Here is a 23,312-nt window from a genome sequence, read left to right as displayed (position 1 = left end):
ATATTACTTATATCAATTTTTTTTTTAGATTAAATAGTTTTAGAGATATTTTTACCTCAAAAAAGAAAATTGGATCTTTTTGAAAGAAGTTTTTTAAACTTTTAAACATACGATTGGATATGTACCAAAAGAATACGTATCCCTTATTTTCATCTGAGAAAACGACATATTGAAAGCTCATCAAAATCGGATAAGGAGCACTTCGGACTTTTTCCATATTAACTTAATTCATAAAGAGTAATAATTATGTAATTTTTCAACAACTATATCTACATAAAAATAGAACAGTTTTAAAGCTTTTGATACTTAATCAGCCATATTGAAAATCGTGACGTCAGAGGCGAGAAATAATACATGGAGAATTCTTGCGTGCTATTTTTTAACGAAGATATTTGATTAGAAAAAAAAACACTTCAGATCGTTTTAACACACTTTTAAAATAGTCCGAAAACTAACCTTTTTTGTTGACAATCAATCAACAGCTGAAAAATGACTGTAATATGAAACCTAGCTTGCAGATGCACAATCACTTGATCGCATCATGACACTTCGCACCAAGTCCCATATACTTATTTAACCACCCTATTATTAACTTATAACAGAAAAGATTAGTTTCGGACTATTTTAGAAGTGTGCTAAAGCGACCTGGAGTGTTTTTTTAAATCCAAATATTTTTTTTATGTAGAAATGGCACGCAAAATTCTCAGCGTGTTATTTCTCGCGTCTGACGTCACGATTCCAATATGGCTGCTGTGAGTATCCCGAAACCTTAAGCTGAATGCAATACAAAAGTACAGGCAACAGGAACAGGGAATAACACAGGCAATTGGATTTTCAACCTAGCGCTAACCTTCGGAAGCGCGTGTATCAATGCTACAGCATTGACTACGTTTACACGGCCCGATTTACGCCGAATTAAGTTATATCATCGATATTCAAACTTCGCTGTAAATCGAGCCGTTATCACTTGGTGTAAACGTCGTCATTATTTCCATCGTCTTCTACAATACAAAAAGCTAAAGCATTGCAATATTCCAATACGGCCGTGTGTGCAATACGACCGTGTGTGCAATACGGCCGTGTGTGCACACGGCCGTGTGTGCAATACGGTCGTGTGTGCAATACGGTCGTGTGTGCAACACGGCTGTGTGTGTAATACGGTCGTGTGTGCAACACGGCCGTGTGTACAATACGGTCGTGTGTGCAATACGGTCGTGTGTGCAACACGGCCGTGTGTGCAATACAACCGTGTGTGCAATACGGCTGTGTGTGCAACACGGACGTGTGTGCAATACGGCCGTGTGTGTAATACGGCCATGTGTGCAATATGGTCGTGTGCGCAATGCGCTGTGTGCAATACGGTCGTGTGTGCAATAACAGCTATGTGTGCAATGCGCTGTGTGCAATACGGTCGTGTGTGCAATGCGCTGTGAGCAATACAGTCGTGTGTGCAATGCGCTGTGTGCAATACAGCCATGTGTGCAATGCGCTGTGTGCAATACGGTCGTGTGTGCAATGCGCTGTGAGCAATACGGTCGTGTGTGCAATGCGCTGTGTGCAATACAGCCATGTGTGCAATGCGCTGCGTGCAATACGCTGTATGCAATACAGCCGTTTTTACAGTGCACTGTGTACAATACGGTCGTGTGTGCAATAACAGCCATGTGTGCAATGCGCTGTGTGCAATACGGTTGTGTGTGCAATGCGCTGTGTGCAATACGGTCGTGTGCGCAATGCGTTGTGTGCAATACGGTCGTGTGTGCAATGCGCTGTGCGCAATATGATCGTGTAGACAAAGAAATATGTGCGCAATAATGCCTGTAGGCAATCGTTCTGTAGGCAGATTGAAATGTGTGCTATTGGGATTGTGTGCAATAAGTGTGTGCAATCGAACCTGTAGGCAATCGTTTTGTAGGCAAACGGGACCCTCCCATCGCGTTCCATTTAAAACAGAAAATTTATTTTGTCGACTATATAAAAAGAGTTTATTTTGTTAAAAATAATTCTTGTAACTTTGAAAATATATATCATACTTGCCATATGTGTTTTTTATAACAGCATTTTCTCTATCGTTTCATTATCTCTATCTTTCCTTATCTTTTATACCAAGTGTTAGAATACATCTACGTTAAATACAAACACTTTCTTTACTTCCATACTGTAAATTAAAAACATTAGAAATTAGAATTTCGTACACAAGTAATTTTAGTACAAATGTTGTCAACAATAATATGTACCATTACCAGCTGCTAAACATACTACAATAAAAGTTAGCAAACAGCAAATAATGTTCACATTTGAAATTGGAGTCCACACTGTAAATGCATGCCTTTATAGTATGCCTGTGCATTGCGTAGATACAGAGATACGTCATTTCTGACAGTAAAATAATTTTTTGTTGCGCCACTGAAAGAAAAGGGAGCTAAATCTCTATTAAATAATTGCTAAAACATTGCTGTAAATCAATAAACTGCAATCTCAGATTATTAATAAGTAACACTAGTGTATCTTATTATGTATAAAGAAGAATTAACTTTAAATTATTAAGATAAACAACTGATCTTTTATTTGACAAAAGTATACTCATTTAACGCCACTTTGACTAAAAGAAAAAAATATTTCGACATTTTATATACTGTTCAAGACTGTAAAAGCAATAATAAAGCACTCCAATGAGAGGACGGCTTGAGGTTAGGAAATATGTCAATCGACTTCATACTTGAAGTACGTACACGATATTACAGTATAATACATATCTTTATATAGATTTGTAGCTCTGACTACCGCTTAATGTGCTATCCGTAAATAATTTATCTCAACATCTCAAGTACTCGCAACTCGTAAAGAGTCACGGTCGGTCTCGCTCCGCGCATACTCTTGATATAAATACATAATACGATGACAAATTTTTTAACCTCGCGTAATGCTATAGTTTTTTAGTTTATTATTGTTTTAACAATCTCGAACATATACATAAACTTTCGTATTTTATTTCCAAACGTGACCGTGTCCAAACGGCACCGTGTCCGATCAATACCGTGTCCGATCGGCACCGTGTCCGATCAGCACCGTGTCCGATCGGCACCGTGTCCGATCGGCACCGTGTCCCGTGTCCGAACGGCACCGTGTCCGATCGGCACCGTGTCCGATCGGCACCGTGTGCAATCGGCACCGTGTGCAATCGCCACTGTGTGCAATCGGCACCGTGTGCAAACGCCACCGTGTGCAAACGCCACCGTGTGCAATCGACACCGTGTGCAAACGCCACCGTGTGCAATCGGCACCGTGTGCAATCGCCACCGTGTGCAATTGGCACCGTGTGCAAACGCCACCGTGTGCAATCGACACCGAGTGCAATCGGCACCGTGTGTAATCGGCACCGTGTGCAATCGGCACCGTGTGCAATCGGAACCGTGTGCAATCGGGACCGTGTGCAATCGGCACCGTGTGCAATTGGCACCGTGTGCAAGCGCCACCGTGTGCAATCGGCACCGTGTGCAATCGGCACCGTGTGCAATCGGCACCGTGTGCAAACGCCACCGGGTGCAATCGACACCAAGTGCAATCGGCACCGTATGCAATCGGCACCGTGTGCAATCGGCACCGTGTGCAATCGGGACCGTGTGCAATCGGCACCATGTGCAATCGGGACCGTGTGCAATCGGCACCGTGTGCAATCGACACCGTGTCCGAATGCAACTAAATGTATCCGATAGTAACCGTGTCCGATCAACACCGTGTCCGAATGCAACTAAATGTGTCCGATAGTAACTGTGTCCGATCGGGATTGTGTCCAATCGGCACCGTGTCCAATCGGCACCGTGTCCGATCGGCACTGTGTCGGAACGGCACCGTGTCCGAACGGCACCGTGTCCGAACGGCACCGTGTCCGAACGGCACCGTGTCCGAACGGCACCGTGTCCGAACGGCACCGTGTCCGATCGACATCGTGTCCGATAGTAACTGTGTCCAATCGGGATTGTGTCCGATCGGCACCGTGTCCGAACGGCACCGTGTCCGATCGACATCGTGTCCGATAGTAACTGTGTCCAATCGGCACCGTGTCCGAACAGCACCGTGTCCGATCGGGAAATATTGTTGTGTCCGATTTGTAATGTGCGCAATCGGGACTCACTCGGCGACGAGCGATAACCGACCATCGGCCGGCGAAGCGAACGCGTAAAGGACGAAATCACGATCCACGTAAAGGTGGTCACCGGAAAGACGAGATCCGATTACCTGGACGACCGATCGAAACGGGATTAACATAGTGGACGACGAATAAGTCGATTCGAGTCAAAATAAAGCGAATAAAACGACTGCAAAGGGTACTTCCCGATACCACGCGTATATGAGGCAGCGAGCCGTAAATGACCCAGGTGAACGGACAACGTCACGAGACCGCGCGCGAAGCGTTAGTCATAAAAAAAGAAATGTAAACGCGGGGTCCCAGTTCCAATTAAAAGATTAACGACATGATTCACATTAAAGGAAATTTAATAATTAATTAAGGGAAACGGGACACCGGGTAGATGCTCGAAGGAATATTCGAGAAGTTAAAAAAACTGGTATTCCAAGAACAATTGATCAAAGCGGTGGAATGTGAATAACAAGTCACAATGGGCCTTTTGTTCGAGGCAACACCTGTCACGATGGAACGCGGAAGAGACGTGCGGCACCTGCCACTGTAGGACAGACAGGTGCGAAACAGATGTGGAAAGGCGGATTTACGCCAGAGTGGAGAGCCATCCCGGAAGTCGGGAGCCCAAGCGGAGCCCAAGCATCGAGGATTCCGCGCCAGAGCTTCGTCGAGTACAGTCGATTCGGTCTTGAAAGTCTTGCGATTAAAACTTAGACTTTGCGTAACATAACCCGCGGTAGATGCGTTAAAATGTAAGTCAATCACGAGAAACTTGTACAACCTGAAATAGAATAAAATAGATTATATTTTATTATCTAAAAGAAATCAGAGTACTTAAATTCATTCGTGTGCGGGTAACCTACCTAAAAGATATACTTACCTGATCCTGATACTTACTTGTTGGCGATCCCAAATCCGTTCGGGGAGATCCTGAGTCGGTCCAGCGCAGATCCAGAGACACAGTCAGCGGTGCACAGCTGCAGTCCAGAAGAGGTCCGAGGTGCTTGGTCCATCGATGATCCAAGATCCAGCGGCAACGGGGCGACCTGAAACAGAAACAAGGAAAGAGGAATCAGCGAGGCGTCGAAAGGTTGGGAAAATCCTAATATCGAGCGTTATCCTTTCTCATTTTGAGGGTTAAAATCGAGTGGCGACCGTGTCGGGGACACCTAAATATAAATCGGGGGGAATATCACTCCTCCGTTTGGTTACAGTAGAAAGATTGGATTCGACGGAAAATTCGAGCGTTGTGGTGCGTGCGTGACGATATGGCGTGGGCCTGAAATCTCGGAGACGTAGCGTCTAAAAACGCACCGATAGCTTGCCTGGCGCACGGAAGGGAACAAAACCCGCATAAATAAAATGACGACCGTGACAGGACACCTAAATATAAATCGGGGGGAATATCACTTCTCCGTTCGGTTACAACCTCACCTCACCTTGCAGCCGGCGGCTGCAATTGTGACGACGAAGGATGCAGCGAAGAAGCGGCCCACGATCACGGGGGACCTCATCCTGCCGCACCCCTTGGTAAAATGCAAAAAGGGAAAGAAGGGGCGCAAGCCGGTGACAACGGCGGAGATTGACGACGACCGTGTCAGTCCTGATACGGTGCGAGCGCAATGGCTCATCATACAGGCAGCAAAGAAAGAAGCGGCAACCGTGGAGGAGCGGTTGTGGACGATGCAACGCGGAGCGAGTATTTAACTTGCAATGTACATATGATCCAAAATTTCTTAAGATTAAGGCTAAGTTCTAATAAACATGCGTAGACAAGATTATTAGCCGTATAGGTAGATATATAGTTATGATCTAGTTTGGTATTTTGATTTGCGATATACAATTGAAAGAGTTTATTTTGTTAAACATATAATGATGAGTCTTCCTTTTGTCTATTTGATTATGTATAGTTTCTTGCGTTATGTGGATTTTGAGTTATAGGGGAATAAAAGAATTTATTTAGATATATATAGTTTGGTTCAAAGAAAATTATTTTGTGTTACGAATAAAAGGTTAAGTTTATTTTATTTAATTTACGAAAGAGGTAAATTGATTTTGTTTTGAAAAACACGGATTTACCGTTGCTTAAAAACCCCGACAAAATATAAAAAAAAGTCAGGGGAAAAGATTACGCACAATTGCGCGTTGAGAAAAAAAAAAGTCATATGGACCAAAACGATTAAACGTAAATTAACTTCAGCTAGTTAACAAGATGACGCGGAGCGTAACACTGAGGCTCAAGTATAGTTTCAGAGTCGGAGAGACTCAAGTTTAACGAGCCAGCAGCCAATGCGAGTAATATCGCGGAAAAATTGTCCGGGGGAGTTGAGAACCGCGGTCGCGCAATCGACGATAAAAGCGCGTTCATAACGAGTGAAGTGGTAAACAAATAAACCGAACCACCGTGCGGATCGGGATGAAAACAACCTCGAACAAATCGCAAAAATCGTCAATAACGCAAAGCGACTAGCGACGGTCCAGCGAAGCGCGCGAAACCGAAAGCCGGCTTACCATATGTAATGGTAAGTGAACCGAGCGAGCGGACGGTGCGACCGATAAATTTACAACGCGAGGGTAATAAGAACACCCCAAAAGAGGATTACTACAGACAAATAACGTAGCGAACAGATAGGTAACGAGATCGCCTTACCATGCGACATGGTAAGGGAACCGCGCGAACAAGGTCAAACGACCGATTGACGATGCCAGAGGGCTGCGTGGGTCGCGAGAACACCGCGGACACCGGCGATCGATAGGCGCGCTGGATAAACCGCGAGATCAACTTACTAAGCGGATGATCGAGTGGTAAACAATCCGAGCGAGCGGGGGGCCGAGCCGGCGAACAGACCATGCGAGCGCGCAATAGTTGGCGGGACTAACGCAGGCGGACGGATGAGCGGCGTGCCGAACGCGCGGAATACAAGATCGGGATACCACGGAGGCGCGGTAACGGCCGGAGGCCAACCAGCCCACCGAACGGCGAACGAAGACCGGAGGCGCACCCAGGGCGTAACCAGGGGCGGGCCACGACCCACGATCAGCGGACCAAAAGTAGGGGAGGCGCGAAAGCGTTACCCAGGACTCGCGTACGCGTAAGAGCACCGGGTATATCATAGGGCGCGTAACGGGTGGTTCCGATGTAACGGCCTGACTTTATCGAACGCGGACTGGTGTGCGGGATCAGGAGTCCGATGACAAGCCCAGAGACAATAATCAATTTAGTGAGACATGCAGTAGTTTTATTCACAGTTTAATTATATGCCCAAGCTGACGCGATATATACAACGATGAGGTAGTGCGGATGCACTTGATGACAAACGCGGTATCGTTACTCGACGGGCTCGGTATATTACATAGACGTATTACATATAAGCGGACGCGGTATATTTACAGGAAGTGCTTTTGCACTTGATAACGGCGCGGTATTTAACGACGGACGCGGTAGAGTTACATAGACGGATTCCACGGGCTCGGTATATTACATATAGGCGGACGCGGTATATTTACAGGAAGTGCCTTTGCACTTGATAACGGCGCGGTATTTAACGACGCACGCGGTAGCGTTACATAGACGTATTCCACGGGCTCGGTATATTACATATAGGCGGGCGCGGTATATTTACAGGAAGTGCCTTTGCACTTGATAACGGCGCGGTATTTAACGACGCACGCGGTAGCGTTACATAGACGGATTCCACGGGCTCGGTATATTACATATAGGCGGACGCGGTATATTTACAGGAAGTGCCTTTGCACTTGATAACGGCGCGGTATTTAACGACGCACGCGGTAGCGTTACATAGATGTATTCCACGGGCTCGGTATATTACATATAGGCGGGCGCGGTATATTTACAGGAAGTGCCTTTGCACTTGATAACGGCGCGGTATTTAACGACGCACGCGGTAGCGTTACATAGACGTATTCCACGGGCTCGGTATATTACATATAGGCGGACGCGGTATATTTACAGGAAGTGCCTGTGCACTTGATAACGGCGCGGTATTTAGCGACGAACGCGGTATAATGCCTGGAGGCTCGCGGATGTCGCGGTATCGCGATGATATGCGTGCGGGAACGCGTAGCGTAGGAAGATTTCCGGAGCCCCGGCCCCGAGGCGGCGCGGCGGCGGCAGCGAGAGCCCTCGTTGCGAGGCCGAGCGCGCTCGACCCCGCGTAACCGTGCCTTCGGAGTTAGGTTCGAAGGAGTGCGGGAACACCTGAGAGCTCTCAGTCGAGACTCGGAGCACCGGACCTCGTTTGGTGTGTTCCCTGAGAGTCGGGATAAGTTTCGTCTGGAAGAAGCGGAGCTTCTCGACGAAGTCTGTCTTTCTCGCCGTAGCGGCGGTTTATATATCCGCCCGGCGCGGCGGGTTCGCGAGGAGCGCCGATCGTCGCGCTGTGGTGGGGCGGCGCGGCGCCGCGCTCGTCCTCGGGGCGGCTCGGCTGCCGTCGTCGCTCGTCGGGAGGCACTGGTGCCGCGCTTGGCCCGCGCACACGGTGCGTTTGAAATTGCATTAAAAATGTGGGCTCATCGCGCCCTGGTCTTCGCCCGACTGGTCGTCGGTCGGGCAGCATCCGGCGGTCGTTAGCCGGGAACGATGCTTAGCGCACGGGGTGCATCGTTACACCGAAATCAAAGAAACGTGGTAGACGGAACTCGCGAAGTAAAAACACAGTATATACAGTAGCGCAACTCTCGGTCGGCACCTTTGATGTTAGTGTTGGCCAAAATGGAGTGCGCATGCGCGAAATAAAGCAGTATTCTGTCTCACTTCTTTCTTCGTCATCTCTTTCTTTCCTACTCGTTAGCCCATATTGAGGTTAGTTTAACGCAGTTGGCGCGAGATACAACTATGTCTGTTTCCAGCAAACACAGAATACACCTATGATAGCAAATTGTCGCCAAGATGGCATTAAATTTGGAATTTGATGCCATCTTGGCGACAATTTGCTATCAAAGGTGTATTCTGTGTTTGCTGGGTAATTTTAATAAAAATTATGCAGAATTATTGTTAATGATGTACAATGTTAACAATGCGCGCAAAAAAATGAAAAAAATAAAAAAATATATTAAAAAATATTACATAAATAATAGATGAATTGTTAATGATGCAAAATAATAAAATATAAATACTAATATATGAAATAGTATACTAATAATAATAGTATATATGTTGTATATAAATATATATTATATAAAATAAGTCAGGAATAAATGTAAAATAAGTATATATATATATATAACACACATATAATATATATAGATTAATTTTCTCACATATAAAAGTATACACACATAGTATACACACAAAGAAAAATTATGTAAACATTTTAAATTAATATATAACACTTTTTAGATTAAATGTATACATTTATTGATCAAGAGACACGGTGGTGTCTCGCGCCAGTTACACGCGGAGCGAGACCGACCGTGACTCTTTTATGCGACGCGACGGGTTGCGAGTACCCGAGATGTTGAGATCTCGATAACGAGTGAACGAATCAAGTTCTAAGTAGGCTTGATCGATAGCTTGGGGTCCAATTAGGGGGGGGGGTTTCTCTCATAATATTCCGCTACGTGCCCTACGAGCGGAGATATTGCGACGCAAAGTCCAAATGCGAAAATTTATTTTTAAGATACGTCGTTCGTCGTCGTCTACGTCGACCGCTCTTTATAACATACATGTAACAAACAGAGAACGTCACTTTCACTTTTTCGACACTGGCGGCGCAGGTATCGCCAGTTTCGATATCGCGCGCGTATTTCGAAATTAGGTCGATAGACTTATCGGTCAGGAGGAAGATTTCTATTTAGGTGTAAATTAGGTATATATATAATAAATATTGAGTCAACGGAAAAGAAGGTTCTCTACGCTTGGCAGAAAGTGCCGCTAGGGAATTTTTAAGTCGATTCTTATGAATCAAGCTTGAATTTGATGTCTATGTATCCCAGGTTGCCGATGACGAGGTCCAGATAGTGCGCTTCATAGTTTTCGGTGTCCAGATGTAATAATACGTTGAATTTGATGTCTACGTGTTCCAGGTTGCCGATGACAAGGTCCACATAGTGCGCTCCGTAGTTTTCGGTGTCTACGTGTATTAATATTTTGAATTCGATGTCCACGTGTCCCAGGTTGCCGATGACGGGATCCAGATAATGCGCTTTATAGTTTTCGGTGTCCACGTGTATTAATGCCTTGGATTTGATGTCCACGTGTCCCAGGTTGCCGATGACGAGGTCCAGATATCGCGCTCCGTAGTTTTCGGTGTCTAGGTGTAATAATACCTCGAATTCGATGTTCACGTGTCCCAGGTTGCCGATGACGAGATCCAGATAGTGCGCTTCGTAGTTTTCGGTGTCCAGGTGTAATCGTACGTTGAATTCGATGTCTAGGTGTCCCAGGTTGCCAATGACGAGGCCCACATAGTGCGCTCCGTAGTTTTCGGTGTCTACGTGTATTAATACCTTGAATTCGATGTTCACGTGTCCCAGGTTGCCGATGACGAGATCCAGATAGTGCGCTTCATAGTTTCCGGTGTCCAGGTGTAATCGTACGTTGAATTTGATGTCTAGGTGTCCCAGGTTGCCGATGACGAGGTCCACATAGTGTGTTTCGTAGTTTTCGGTGTCCAGGTGTAATAATATGTTGAATTCAATGTTTAGGTGTCCCAGGTTGCCGATGACGAGGTCCACATATTGCGCTTCGTAGTTTTTGGTGTCTAGGTGTATTAATAACTTTAAATCTGAATGGGTGCGTTTAGCCGATACTCCGCTAGCCTAGCAATCGTGAGCAGTCGCTCGTTTTTGCTCGTTCCCTCTCTTTTTAATCCAGTAGGTCAAAAAAGAGGAAACGAGCGAAAACGAGCGACTGCTCACGATTGCTAGGCTAGCAAAGTATCGGCTGAACGCACCCAATGTAGGACACGTAGATATCGAATTCGAGGTATTAATACATGTAGACACCGAAAACTACGAAGCGCAATATGTGGACCTCGTCATCGGCAACTTGGAACACGTGGCCATCGAATTCAAGGTATTAATACACTTAGACACCGCAAACTATAGAGCGCGCTATGTGGACCTCGTCATCGGCAACCTGAGACACCTAAACATTGAATTCAAGCTTGATTCATAACAATCGACTTAAAATTTCCCTAGCGGCAGAATTAAAATTATGTCATGACATAATAAAAATCGCTGAATTAAAATTATGTCTAGACATAATAAAAATTGTATGAATTAAAATTATGTCTGACGTAAAAATAATTATCAAAAATATCGATACCTGAAAATATCGGTACATATACAGTTGCGAACAACATTCAGTAAAACACGCAAATAAAAATAAATAAAGAATTTTACCGTTAACGACTTATTAACATTAATCATGTTTTATTGCGATTGTGTTTTATGTTGAAATTGAAAAATATATACAAGGTGTACAACTAAAAGGGTTACCGATTATTATTTAAAAAAAACTAACAAAATATTAAATTGTTTTCTTTAGAAATAATAATCCGTAACACTTTTAGCTTCATACCTTGTATTATATACGGTTTATAAGATTAAGATGCGTAACACTACAAAAAAGCGTGATATCCGTACAAAATTACTTTTTTAAAAAAAAGGTAAAAAAGAGCGCCAAGTACACGCATAATAGTGTATATGTATTATGTTGTTACCCTGTTATGTTGTTACCTCGAAAAAAACAAAGTGGTAGTATTATACCTCCAAATAGCTTTATCCTGTACATACTGTTTATACAATGCGTAATATACTACAAAAAGGCGTGATATCCGCACAAAATTACCTTTTTTAAAAAAAGGTAAAAAAAAGCGCCAAGTACACGTATAGTAGTGTATATGTTGTTACCTAAAAAAAAAAGAAAGTGGTAGTATTATACCTCGAAAAAACCTAAGTAACAAGTTTTAGATCTTTATATCTCGAAAAATCTCGAAAAAATCTAAGCAGTAGTATCTTTATTTCCGAAAAATTATAACCCAAGTGATACACGTCACAAAATTATGTTACCTTATCAAAAAGAAGAGTCGCGCTTCAAGTGATCTATTACAATTACAAAAAAGAAATGATATCTCTTTAAGTTAGAGCGCCAATTACAGAGAGAACATGTATATTGCCTCAAAAAATAATTGTTGCACTGCATTGAAAAATCTTTACATTGTGTCAATTAGAAAAGAATGTATAATAACAATTTTATAAGATTAAAAAATTTTATTTAAATTTAACAAGGGAATACAAGATATTTAAATACAAAGTTATTTACATGTGTATTTTTTAATGGCCACAAAGAATTACAGAAGTAACAGTACAAAATAAAAATATTTTATTAAAATACATAAATTTTTCTTGTAAAAAAACTTGGCGCTGCTAGACCTTTTAAATAAATAAAAACAACAATAAATAAAAATAATTCAGAGAAGAATACAATGGGAGTAATATTAAATGATTATCAGCGTGGATGTGGGAGTGAGTGATATGGGTGTGCGTGACTACGCGGACGGCGGATAATGCGGCTTATAATTAAGTATAGAATAAGTTTATTTATTTATTTAAAATTTCGAGGTCTAGCAGCGCCAAGTTTTTTTACAAGAAAAATTTATGTATTTTAATAAAATATTTTTATTTTGTACTGTTACTTCTGTAATTCTTTGTGGCCATTAAAAAATACACATGTAAATAACTTTGTATTTAAATATCTTGTATTCCCTTGTTAAATTTAAATAAAATTTTTTAATCTTATAAAATTGTTATTATACATTCTTTTCTAATTGACACAATGTAAAGATTTTTTAATGCAGTGCAACAATTATTTTTTGAGGCAATATACATGTTCTCTCTGTAATTGGCGCTCTAACTTAAAGAGATATCATTTCTTTTTTGTAATTGTAATAGATCACTTGAAGCGCGACTCTTCTTTTTGATAAGGTAACATAATTTTGTGACGTGTATCACTTGGGTTATAATTTTTCGGAAATAAAGATACTACTGCTTAGATTTTTTCGAGATTTTTCGAGATATAAAGATCTACCACTTGTTACTTAGGTTTTTTCGAGGTATAATACTACCACTTTCTTTTTTTTTTTTAGGTAACAACATATACACTACTATACGTGTAGTTGGCGCCTTTTTTACTTTTTTTTTAAAAAGGTAATTTTGTACGGATTTTTATAAAACGTCACATTTTACAATATATTATATATTAAATATATTATACATTTTGTGTGTGTGTGTGTGTGTGTGTGTAGTAATAAACACAATTTTTTAATGATACGATAATATGTAGTCACACACAATATATATTAATAAAATTTTTACATTTTATAAATACTTAAATAAATTTTTACAAATAATGGAATACATATTATTGAAAACTTTACTGATAATACTAAGCTATTGCACAAAAAAAATTGTATGGCTTAATAATATTAAAAACTAAATATATAATTCGCGCATTATAATACTAATAATAATACACAAACTTCTTCAGCTTCTTTTCACCAACCTCTCTCATCTATTCGTATCTCAGCTACTCGATCCACCTCGATCACAAATCGAAAAGAGAGACAGACAAAAAGCAAAAGTAATATAATAATAGTAATAATGAATATAAATATAAGAATATATAATTACATAAATACTTATAAAAACAATTCAATGTTATTAGAAGAGCAACGCGCGTAATCCACATTCCATATATCTAAACTGATCGATTTTAGTTTTCAAACTCAACACGTGCATATTTCGTACATCATATAAGAAAACTTTTCTAAGGAAAAAAGGCTATTGTCCCCTAGGTCCTTCTCTCCGTCCACCATAAAAAGAATTTATAGTGGAGGGGACAAGAGGCCACAAAAGCCCGCTAGGATTCTGTAAAATTTCAGTCTGCTTCAATCTGCTAGTAGCAACCAAATGCAGAAGATGTGTATACTGGTGACAATCACGTGTTCGTTAAAGCCAAGCGTTTCGTTTCGAGAGCGTTCGCGATGATCTGTAAAATGAACGAATTGTGGCGATGCTTCCAACAAACGTTTCGTGTGGATTACGAGACAATAATTTTGATGCCGGAACAGACATGTAGACTATTTTATACACATCATTAAAATAATTGAAAAAATATAAAAGAATTCATACATCTTCTTTGAAGTTAACTATGTTATAAAATATTATAAATTCAAAAATAGATAAAAAACTTGTAGATATTTCTTATATTTTTTTATATTTTAAATTCTTTATTGATTTTTGAGTATTTCTGCATTTGATTGCTACCAGCAGACTGAAGCAGACTGAAATTTTACAGGATGCTTGCGAACCCTTATAGCCTCTTATCCCCTTCACTATAAATTCTTTTTATGATGGATGGAGAGAATTAAGGACCTAAGACATGAGCCTTTTTCCCCTATATATATATATATATATATATATATATATTTTTTTTTTATTTGACGCACCTTGTTGTTTCTTTTTGTACTGTGTCCATTGACATGTGTTGTTCAATGTTCAAAGCTTCATCGTTGTCCATTATTGTGCTTTTGGAAAAAAGTTTATTTGAGTTATGTGTTAATTTAAATTTAATTTTTCTAATATTTTTATGATAAATGCAAAAATAGCTTACACATTATTGTTTTCATTTTTTATTAATACTATTACATCCGTTGATACTGTAGAAGCTCTAGTACTGCTGTAAAATAATATATTTTTAATTATTTTATATTACTATCAAAAATATTCTGAAATATCACAAAACTATAGATTTTCTAAATAAAAAGTAATTAAAACTAATATATATGAAAACTTAATTATTATTAGTGAACTCTAAACATCTTGTTGGTACAGCATCTGGATGAAGGCGAGCTCGACTTTTGACCATTTTATATTTATCTTCCTCAAAATATACATGGCACAATCGACAATTGCGGTGAGCATACTCGGAACCTTTCGGTATTAAGTCTGATCTTCTGCATGCTTGAACCCATGCCAACCACCTGTATATGTCAGAATAATTAATTAAATTACGCAAATAATGAAATAATAATGTAAACAATTATTAAAATAGTATTTGTCCTATCATGTTCTTTTGGAAAGAGGAAGAAGTGTCGTTTTTCCACATTTATGGTGCTCATACATCCTGTCACTGCACACCAATGACTTTCTTTTTTAAAATTTTTAATGGTTTTTTCCATTTTCTAATTCCTTCTTGTAGCAAAAAATCTGAAACAAAGCTAAGATCAAAGTGCTCTCAAAGAAAAGAAAACCTGTATAAAATTTACACAGGTTAACTTTCCTTCCTATACTTCCAATACACAAATCACTTCACAATCACTTCACAAATCTCTTCACAATCACACACTTTACAATCACACATTTCAAACAATTTTTTTTCCGACTTTTATCAAGTCAATCTATAGCTGTCTATAGCACTTTAACGCCTTAGCATTTAAATGTGCCTCTAAATCCGTTAGAAAAGGAAAGAGAGCAAGAAGAAAAAAGACAAAGGTAGTGCTTTATTTCGCGCATGCGCAATCCGTTTTGACCAACACGAAATCAGAGGAGTTGCGCTACTGTATATACTGTGGTAAAAACGCTAGCGATGAAATTATAATGATTAAGCAATCACCGGGGACTAAATAATCGGGACCGCATACGACATTTGTCAAAATTCGATAACAAATGACCAGTGGCCATACCACGAGGCGAACGTAGGAGCGAGAGCGAGAAAACACGACGCGGCGCATCGAACGCCCACTGTAGTAAATTATAATTAATGTACACGCGAAGTTCCATTTTCCAGAAGGATCCGTAATTAACAATAATGTATAATAAATTAAAGATAAGGATAACGGAACATGGAATGCTGCGCAGAATATTTACTCGAATGTACACATAGCGAATTAATAAGTCGAACAAAGGGGCTTTTGTTCATGGAGCACCTGTCCAACGAGACAAAAAACTAGGAACGCGGAAGTCAATCAGCATCACATCTGGGCCCCAGATGTCCCAAAAGTAGGCGGAACCATACCAAAGTGGGGATGCAACCGGAGGCCTGGAGCCGGAGCAGAACCACGAGATCGAGGAATTCTTCGTCGGAGCCTCGTAGAAAACAGTCAATTTGGTATGATAAAGCCTTGCGATAGAAACTTAGACTCTCGGCGTTGAACATCCCGCGGTAGTCGCGTTAACACTTTGAAACATTTTCACGAACACATGTAACTGAAATTAGAATAAAATAGATTATATTTTATTATCTCAAAGAAATCAGAGTACTTGAATTAATTTGTGTGCGATAAACTTACCTGAAAGACGTACTTACCTGATCCTGATACTTACTTGTCGGCGATCCGATATCCGCACGGGATGATCCAAAGGCGTTCCAGCAAAAATCCAGGGCGAAGGCGGCGGTGCACAGCTGCAGTCCAGAGAAGATCCGAGGTGCGTGGTCCAGCGGCGATCCTAGATCCGGCGGCGAAGGGCGACCTGAAACAGAAAAAAGAAAAGAGGAATCAGCGGGGCGTAATTAAGGTTGGGAAATTCATAATATCCGAAATAATACTTTCTCGGTTTGTTGGGTAAAAATCGAGTGGCGACCGTGTCGGAGACACACCTTTTGAACATAAGGGGGGTATCACTCCTCGGCCCGGCTACAACCTCACCTTGCAGCCGTACGCTAAATCCGCATTCCCAGTAGACAATAGCTCGCCTAGAGTTATACATAATATATAGTATAACAGAAGCTACAGGTAGCAGAGCCGAGGCAGAAAGAACCACCGTCGAAGATTGTAACAGCCGGGATGATCACTATTACAGAAATACCGAAACGACCGGGTTTGCCGGAATTATTTACAGGGCTCCGAGAGTTGCAGAGCAGGGCGGAAGAAGCCAAGAAAGAGCAGACAGGCGCCAGGGCGGGGCCAGCCATTGTAGCAGAGGACGACGGGAGGCCACCCGAGGACTTCCCCAGACACGCATCGGAGAAATCCGACGACAACGGGGAAACGATTCCCGAGTAGTCGGCACAAGAGAAGGCGCTCCCGAGGATGGAGAGGGCGAAGCCCTTCTGTTTGCGACCCCATCCGGCTCATAAATATTAGATAATAAGCTAGAATTAAGTAAAAGCACCGCGACGATGATCGCCGGGCAGCGGCCCATGTAGGTTAAGAATATAACAAATTCATTAAACAAGTTTCATTCATTCCTTTCTTGAATCGCGACTGGAAAAATTAAAGATCAAATGAACGAAGGAAATATATATATCTGATTTCCCTTCGAGACGCGAAAAGCCGTCAGAGTAGAGTCGCGGCAATGTCCGACGTAAACCGCGAGAACAAACGCGACACGCATAAAACTAAGTTCTGACTCACGACAGAGTCCCGATAGAGAGACAGGATAGGCCACGGGACTTGTTCGACGCGAGATTAGAGTATTAGCGCGACACGCGAAAAACTAAGTTTTGACTCACAACAGAGTCCCCAAAGAAAGACAGGTTAGGCCATGTAACTTGTCCGACGCGAGAGTAAGATGTTAGCGCGACACGCGAAAAACTAAGTTCTGACTCGTACCGGAATCACCACCAAAAACTAACTTAGCACGTTAGAGCTGTCCGACACGGGGCTAAGATGTTAGCGCGACGAGCAAAAAACTAAGTCCCGGCACATACAGGAGCCCGAGCGAAGCGACAGGCTAAGTCCGCGACGCGATCCGACGAACAGCGCGAGAGCTAAGGCGACGCGAAAAACTTAGCGTTTGACAAACCGGTAAGGCCCCGCGAGTAACCAAGGTAGGTCTGCGACGTGACCCGGTGACGCGGAGGCGAGTTCCGGCGACAACGGCGATCCAGCTTCCGGGACGTAAGCTCCGAGAATGGACCACAACTGACTCAATAGGGGGACCTAGTACACCGACCGGGTAGGTCGGCGCCAAGGTCCGGATACCCGGACAAGAGATACGGCGACGTTGCGCGATCTCACGACCCGGACGTCATCCTCGGGGAGTGGGCGCGAAAATAGAGTTAGTCGAACACCAGGAGTGGTCAGATAGAGTCGGCGTCATCGGCGTCCAGGGTGCGATGCACCTGGACATCATCTACGGTGAGAACCTCCGGAATCGTGTATATTAGGTAGAATTAGGACGTGCGCATAGGTCGGCGTCGACGGCAGACAAAAATTGCCGAAGGTGAAAAACCGGTGCACGGGCACCAGGTCGGCGAAGCCTCCCGAACGCGATAACAGCGGAAATTTCCATGGGAAACTTCCAGAACGCCCGAAACGCGTAAACACGTGTGGAAGGGGAAAAGTGAAAGCGGAACATCTGGCACTACGGCGCAAATAGGCGACGGAGTGGCGATGCGAGGCGAAGTGGGGAGCCCAAGAGAGCCCGGCGGCTCGAGGCAGTCTTTCGTGGATCGTCTCAGAGATAACATGCGTTACTCGTATCTCTCACGTTGTCGCGATAACTTCCGCAATTGTGACGCGATTTCGATAATTATTGTACCGAAACATCCCTAACAAACGGGAACGCCCGCAGAACAGCGTTACTATTCGCAATTATGGTGCGTTCCCACTGTACGCGTCGCGTGTCGCGTCGCGCGACGCGTCACGACTCAACGCTACGAAAGACGAAAAACAGCGTCAATTGTATTCTCACTGAACGCGTCACGTCATATCAACGCACGGGCAGAACATAACCCATAAGAGGAATAAAAGTCGCGTTTGAAGAATATGTGTTAAAAATGAATGTATATGAATAATATTACTCGAACTTATACAATTGTATAATAAGTAAATAAATATTTTGTATTAATAAATAAAAATAAAAAAAGTATAAAAAGTAATACACAGTTTTAATTGAATTAGAGTGTAAGTATATTATGAAATATCTGAAATAAATTTAATTCATATTCAATTTTTTTTAGATTACATATTATTAATTATCGCATTATTAATGGGTATTTTTACTCCAATTATTCAATATTTATATTTATATTGTGTTTATAGAATTATGGAAGCTCATCGAAGGAGATGGCAGACAAAAGTTATGGATATGATGATACTTCATAAAAGAATACAACGTTTTGAGAAGGAGCACCAAAATATTCGTCGATTCTGGATACGTCCCATACTTTATACTAGACAAACACACGGAAACTGGGAACACTTAATTAATGAACTACGATTATATGATCATAAAACTTACTTCAATTTTATGCGAATGACACCAGACTTTTGAAGAAATTCTTTTATTAATTGGACCACAGCTTGTGAAACAGACAACAAATTTTCGGGAGCCAATTAGTGCAGAAGCTCGCTTGGCTTTAACGATACGGTAAATTAAAAATTTAGGATGATTAGCTAGTAAAATGGTTTTACAATGGACAAGATATAAATAAATAACTACTTACAAAATTTTTACAGATACTTAGCTACTGGAGATTCTCTGAAGTCAACGGCTTTAGCCTTCCAAATTGGGATATCTACTACGTCGAAAATAAGTCGAGAGACATGTAAACTCATATGGCTTAACATGCACCATCAATTCTTTACTCCTTCTCAAGAAAATTGGCTATACGTTGAGAAAAAATTTGCACAACGCTGGAACTTTCCACACTGTGTTGGTGCATTGGATGGAAAACATGTTGTCATTATGGTAAGTATATTTCTTCATAAGCAATATGAGTCAAGATGTTACATTGAGACGTATTAAAATTAATTGCCCTTATGAAAATTATGTTTAACTTTTATATCCCAAATTTATATTTTCATTTAAAATACTGTAAGTAAAAAAGAATAAAATAAATATTTCAAAAATAAATATTTGAAGAAACGTGTGTTAGAGCTATCCTTACCTAGCTTAAATTCCAGTTTTTATTCTACCATTTAAATTTATTTATTATATCTGACATAAAAAAACAGAATTATATATTGGTGTGAATTAATTAGATAATTAGTATAAATTAATTTAATCCTCGGGAATTTACAAATTGGAGCACTGTTTTTGATAACTGAATAACTGAAAAATTTCACGAGTTAACACATTTACAAATATTTTATAGATAATAAAACTTTTACCTTTTAAGGCTCCAGCGAAATCTCAAGGTCGTCATAGTGATGGAGGTGTATTTAAAAACTCCGAAATGGGTCGTCGATTTAGTGCAGGCCTAATGAACTTGCCTTCTCCAAATATTATTGACCCAGCACACTCGTACGCACTTCCATATGTAATCGTCGGAAATGAAGCTTTTCAGCTGAACACCTTTACTATGAGGCCGTACCCAGGACGAAACATTTCTCCAGAAAAACGAGTTTTCAATTACAGATTGTCCAGGGCACGAAGAGTAGTTGAGAATGCATTCGGTATCATGACAGCACGATGGAGAATCTACCATAAGCCTATGAACACATCACTAGCTACAACCGAATCAATTGTACAAGCTACTGTTTGCCTGCACAATTTTATGATGACAAGAGATTGCTACTGTAACAACAACTTTGCAGATCATATGGATTGTCATGGTATCATAGCAAACGGTGCGTGGCGAGAAAATATATCACTAGCAGGTGCAATTGAGGATATTAGTTGCATGGTGCCCGTGCAACTAATTATTCAAGACAAGCATCTGAGATCAGAGATCGATTTGCCGATTATTTTATGACCGAAGGAGCTGTACCTTGGCAATGGCAAATATATAGCAAACAAAAAAAATTATATATATATATAATTAATAAATTATATATATATTATATATATTAATAAATTATATATATATATAAATACGGGCAATAATCTTGTAACATTTTTACGTATTAAAGTTTATTTTAAACATATTTTTATACAGTCTTAAATTTCAGTTTCATTCAAAATTGTTTTGTACTCTGATGCATTATCACAATCGTAGAAGAGTATAAAAATGTAACAATTACATATTTAGTATAAAATATACACGTACGCTATAAAATATACATAACTTTCAATAGTCTATAGAGTAACATATCTAAAACAGTAAGGTTATTATCATAGAAAAAAAATGCTATGTAAGTGTTTGTACTCTAAGGCCGGTATTGGTATATACTATTACATACTGCTTACTATGAGTGAAAATTCTGATTGGGTTCTGCTTTCCTGCTTTTCTGCTAAGATGTGAAGCCCGCCTATACACAGCCTGATTACAGTCGTAGAAGAGTAGAAAAATTAAAAAATAAAAAGTAGAAAAAATAAAAAAAGAATAAATGCTATATAAAAATATATAAACTGTTCGTTTGGCTTGTTTGTTATAAACTAAAGTAAGGTAATAAACAAAACAATTTCCGTCGCCAGCGAATAATTCAAAATAAGTCGTTTTATTTTCGACCCAACTGGCCAATTGAAACCAAATTGCACAACGTTTCGACCGAATTCCGGTCCTTATCAAGTGCTTTAGGTTACACCGATCCGCATAACAAATTTACATGCATCGTTGACGTGGTGTCCTGACAACGTCAAGACAAACGCAAAACTAAACAAAAGACAAAATAATACATTTAACAATAAAAAACTATACAAAATCGTCATAATATCGCGCTGGTCAAAAACAATAAATTAATTAACACTGTAAAAATCAGTTAAAAACTTACAATTCTTATGCGTTCCAAAACAAACGGTAAGATCAAAACGTCACAAGCCATATCGAGGCACAACGTCCGAACAGTAAGACAGTCAAAGCAAAATGAAATTGTCAAACGTAATCCGCGGATAGCAAAAGGTGCTCTGGTGGGAAAAACGAGCAGAACCGAATATACAGGGCCGACTAAGTAATACCAATGACACGGTTATAAATAGATGGCAGGCTCTCAGTATCGTTTTGTAAATTGATTGTGCAATCATGTTTTTTAATGAAAAACATTTCCGATATTTCTCTTTTTTTGGAATGTTTTTCTTTGTATAAAATTTTTGGATGCTGCCACTTAAAATCATGATTGTGTGCAAGACGGTGTTTGCTCACAACCGAATGATTATCTACATTTTTTCTGATATCACATCGATGTTCTTTGATACGTGTTTTTAAATGCCTTTTTGTCTGGCCAATATATACTGCATCACAATTTGCACAATCAATCTTATAAACTAACTCTGTCTGGCTGAGATTCGGCAACCCGTCCTTGCCCTTTCTAATGACACAGTCTAATCTCTTCGGGATGGTGTGAAGAACTCTAAAGTTCATGTCTCGCATTGTACGGCTAACATTCTCGCTAAGACCCTTTATGTAAGGTACAGTAATGCACCTTCGAGGATCTTGGGCCACTTCGTTACTGACAGGATCATTGTTGTTACGATTTCGCAATTCACCAAGTCGGACATTGACATATTTATCAACAATTTTCTTCGGGTAACAATTATTAATAAGGATCTTTTTTATTTCACTAATATTAGACTTGTGAAACCGCGTGTCGAACAAAAGAATCGCCCGATCAACCAAATTCCTTACGATGTTAATTTTATATTTCATAGGATGGTTTGAAAAATAATTTATGTACCGACCCGAGAAAGTTGGTTTACGGAACCAATTTGTGAGCAATGCGCCTCCCTCGCGGATGACCGTGGTATCAAGGAAACTCAATTTACCATTGCTTTCCATTTCATAAGTGAATTTTAATCTATCGTGGTAATTGTTGAAATTGTCTAATAATTCACCAATACCCGACCTGGGAACAATCCGCGGATAGCAAAAAGTGCTCTGGTGGGAAAAACGAGCAGAACCGAATATACAGGGCCGACTAAGTAATACCAATGACATAATAAATAGATGGCAGGCTCTCAGTATCGTTTTGTAAATTGGGAAAAAAGTACGTATGTTAATAAGATGACTGACTTACTTAGTGACAGTTCCACGTACAAAAAATTGAAAAGCAATCCTATAAGAAAAATAACATAAAAAATCAACGAATTGGCAAAGTCTTGGTTTAACATGGGCATCATCAATGAGCAAGTTTTTAGACAATTGAATTGCACTAATGGGAATCTCCCGCGCAGTTACGGGCTCCCAAAGATTCATAAAATTGGCTCACCATTACGTATAATTGTTTCCACTTTAGGCAGTCCGCTCTATAATATCGCCAGTCGTTTGCAAAATATTTTAGAAAAATTTGTTCCTAAACCTGAATCATATGTTAAGGACGGTTGG

At 40.6% G+C, this 23,312-nt stretch overlaps 3 protein-coding genes across 6 annotated transcripts in view; 1 reads left to right on the top strand and 2 right to left on the bottom strand.

Moving 5' to 3' along the window:
* The window catches only part of LOC143906735 (uncharacterized), a 109,866-nt gene that overhangs the window by 44,706 nt on the left and 41,848 nt on the right, over window positions 1-23,312 (bottom strand). The window lies entirely within an intron of this gene.
* The window catches only part of LOC143906733 (uncharacterized), a 140,655-nt gene continuing 120,959 nt past the window's right edge, over window positions 3,617-23,312 (bottom strand). The window contains exons 6-7 of the mRNA XM_077422975.1: window positions 5,039-5,187; window positions 3,617-4,922 (exon numbers count right to left, since the gene is read on the bottom strand). Of these exons, the coding sequence (XP_077279101.1) occupies window positions 4,903-4,922; window positions 5,039-5,187 (169 nt within the window). The 3' untranslated portion in view covers window positions 3,617-4,902. The remainder of the gene's footprint in view (window positions 4,923-5,038; window positions 5,188-23,312) is intronic.
* LOC143906704 (uncharacterized) lies at window positions 18,198-20,929 on the top strand. Of its 2 annotated transcripts, none has more exons than XM_077422951.1 (4): window positions 18,198-18,246; window positions 19,153-19,480; window positions 19,570-19,801; window positions 20,232-20,929. In XM_077422951.1, the coding sequence occupies exons 3-4, from the start codon at window positions 19,679-19,681 to the stop codon at window positions 20,805-20,807; spliced, it is 699 nt and encodes a 232-aa protein (XP_077279077.1). In that variant the 5' UTR covers window positions 18,198-18,246; window positions 19,153-19,480; window positions 19,570-19,678; the 3' UTR covers window positions 20,808-20,929. The 2 variants fall into 2 exon arrangements, with proteins under 2 accessions (XP_077279077.1, XP_077279076.1); XM_077422950.1 differs by lacking the exon at window positions 18,198-18,246 and adding an exon at window positions 18,496-19,014.

This window comes from Temnothorax americanus, unplaced genomic scaffold, assembly GCF_048541705.1.
Source record: "Temnothorax americanus isolate GAGA-0224 unplaced genomic scaffold, ASM4854170v1 Scaffold75, whole genome shotgun sequence".
Taxonomy (NCBI): Eukaryota; Metazoa; Arthropoda; class Insecta; order Hymenoptera; family Formicidae; genus Temnothorax; species Temnothorax americanus.
Note: the sequence above shows the minus strand (reverse complement) of the source record. Positions and strands in the feature narration are given on the sequence as shown.

What these genes read in the sequence shown, in the direction of transcription:
- LOC143906704 (XM_077422951.1), top strand. Translation starts at nt 19,679, where the DNA reads ATGCACCATCAATTCTTTACTCCTTCTCAAGAAAATTGGCTATACGTT. An exon ending in GAAAACATGTTGTCATTATG is followed by an intron (nt 19,802 to 20,231) that starts GTAAGTATATTT and finishes TTACCTTTTAAG; the next exon opens with GCTCCAGCGAAATCTCAAGG.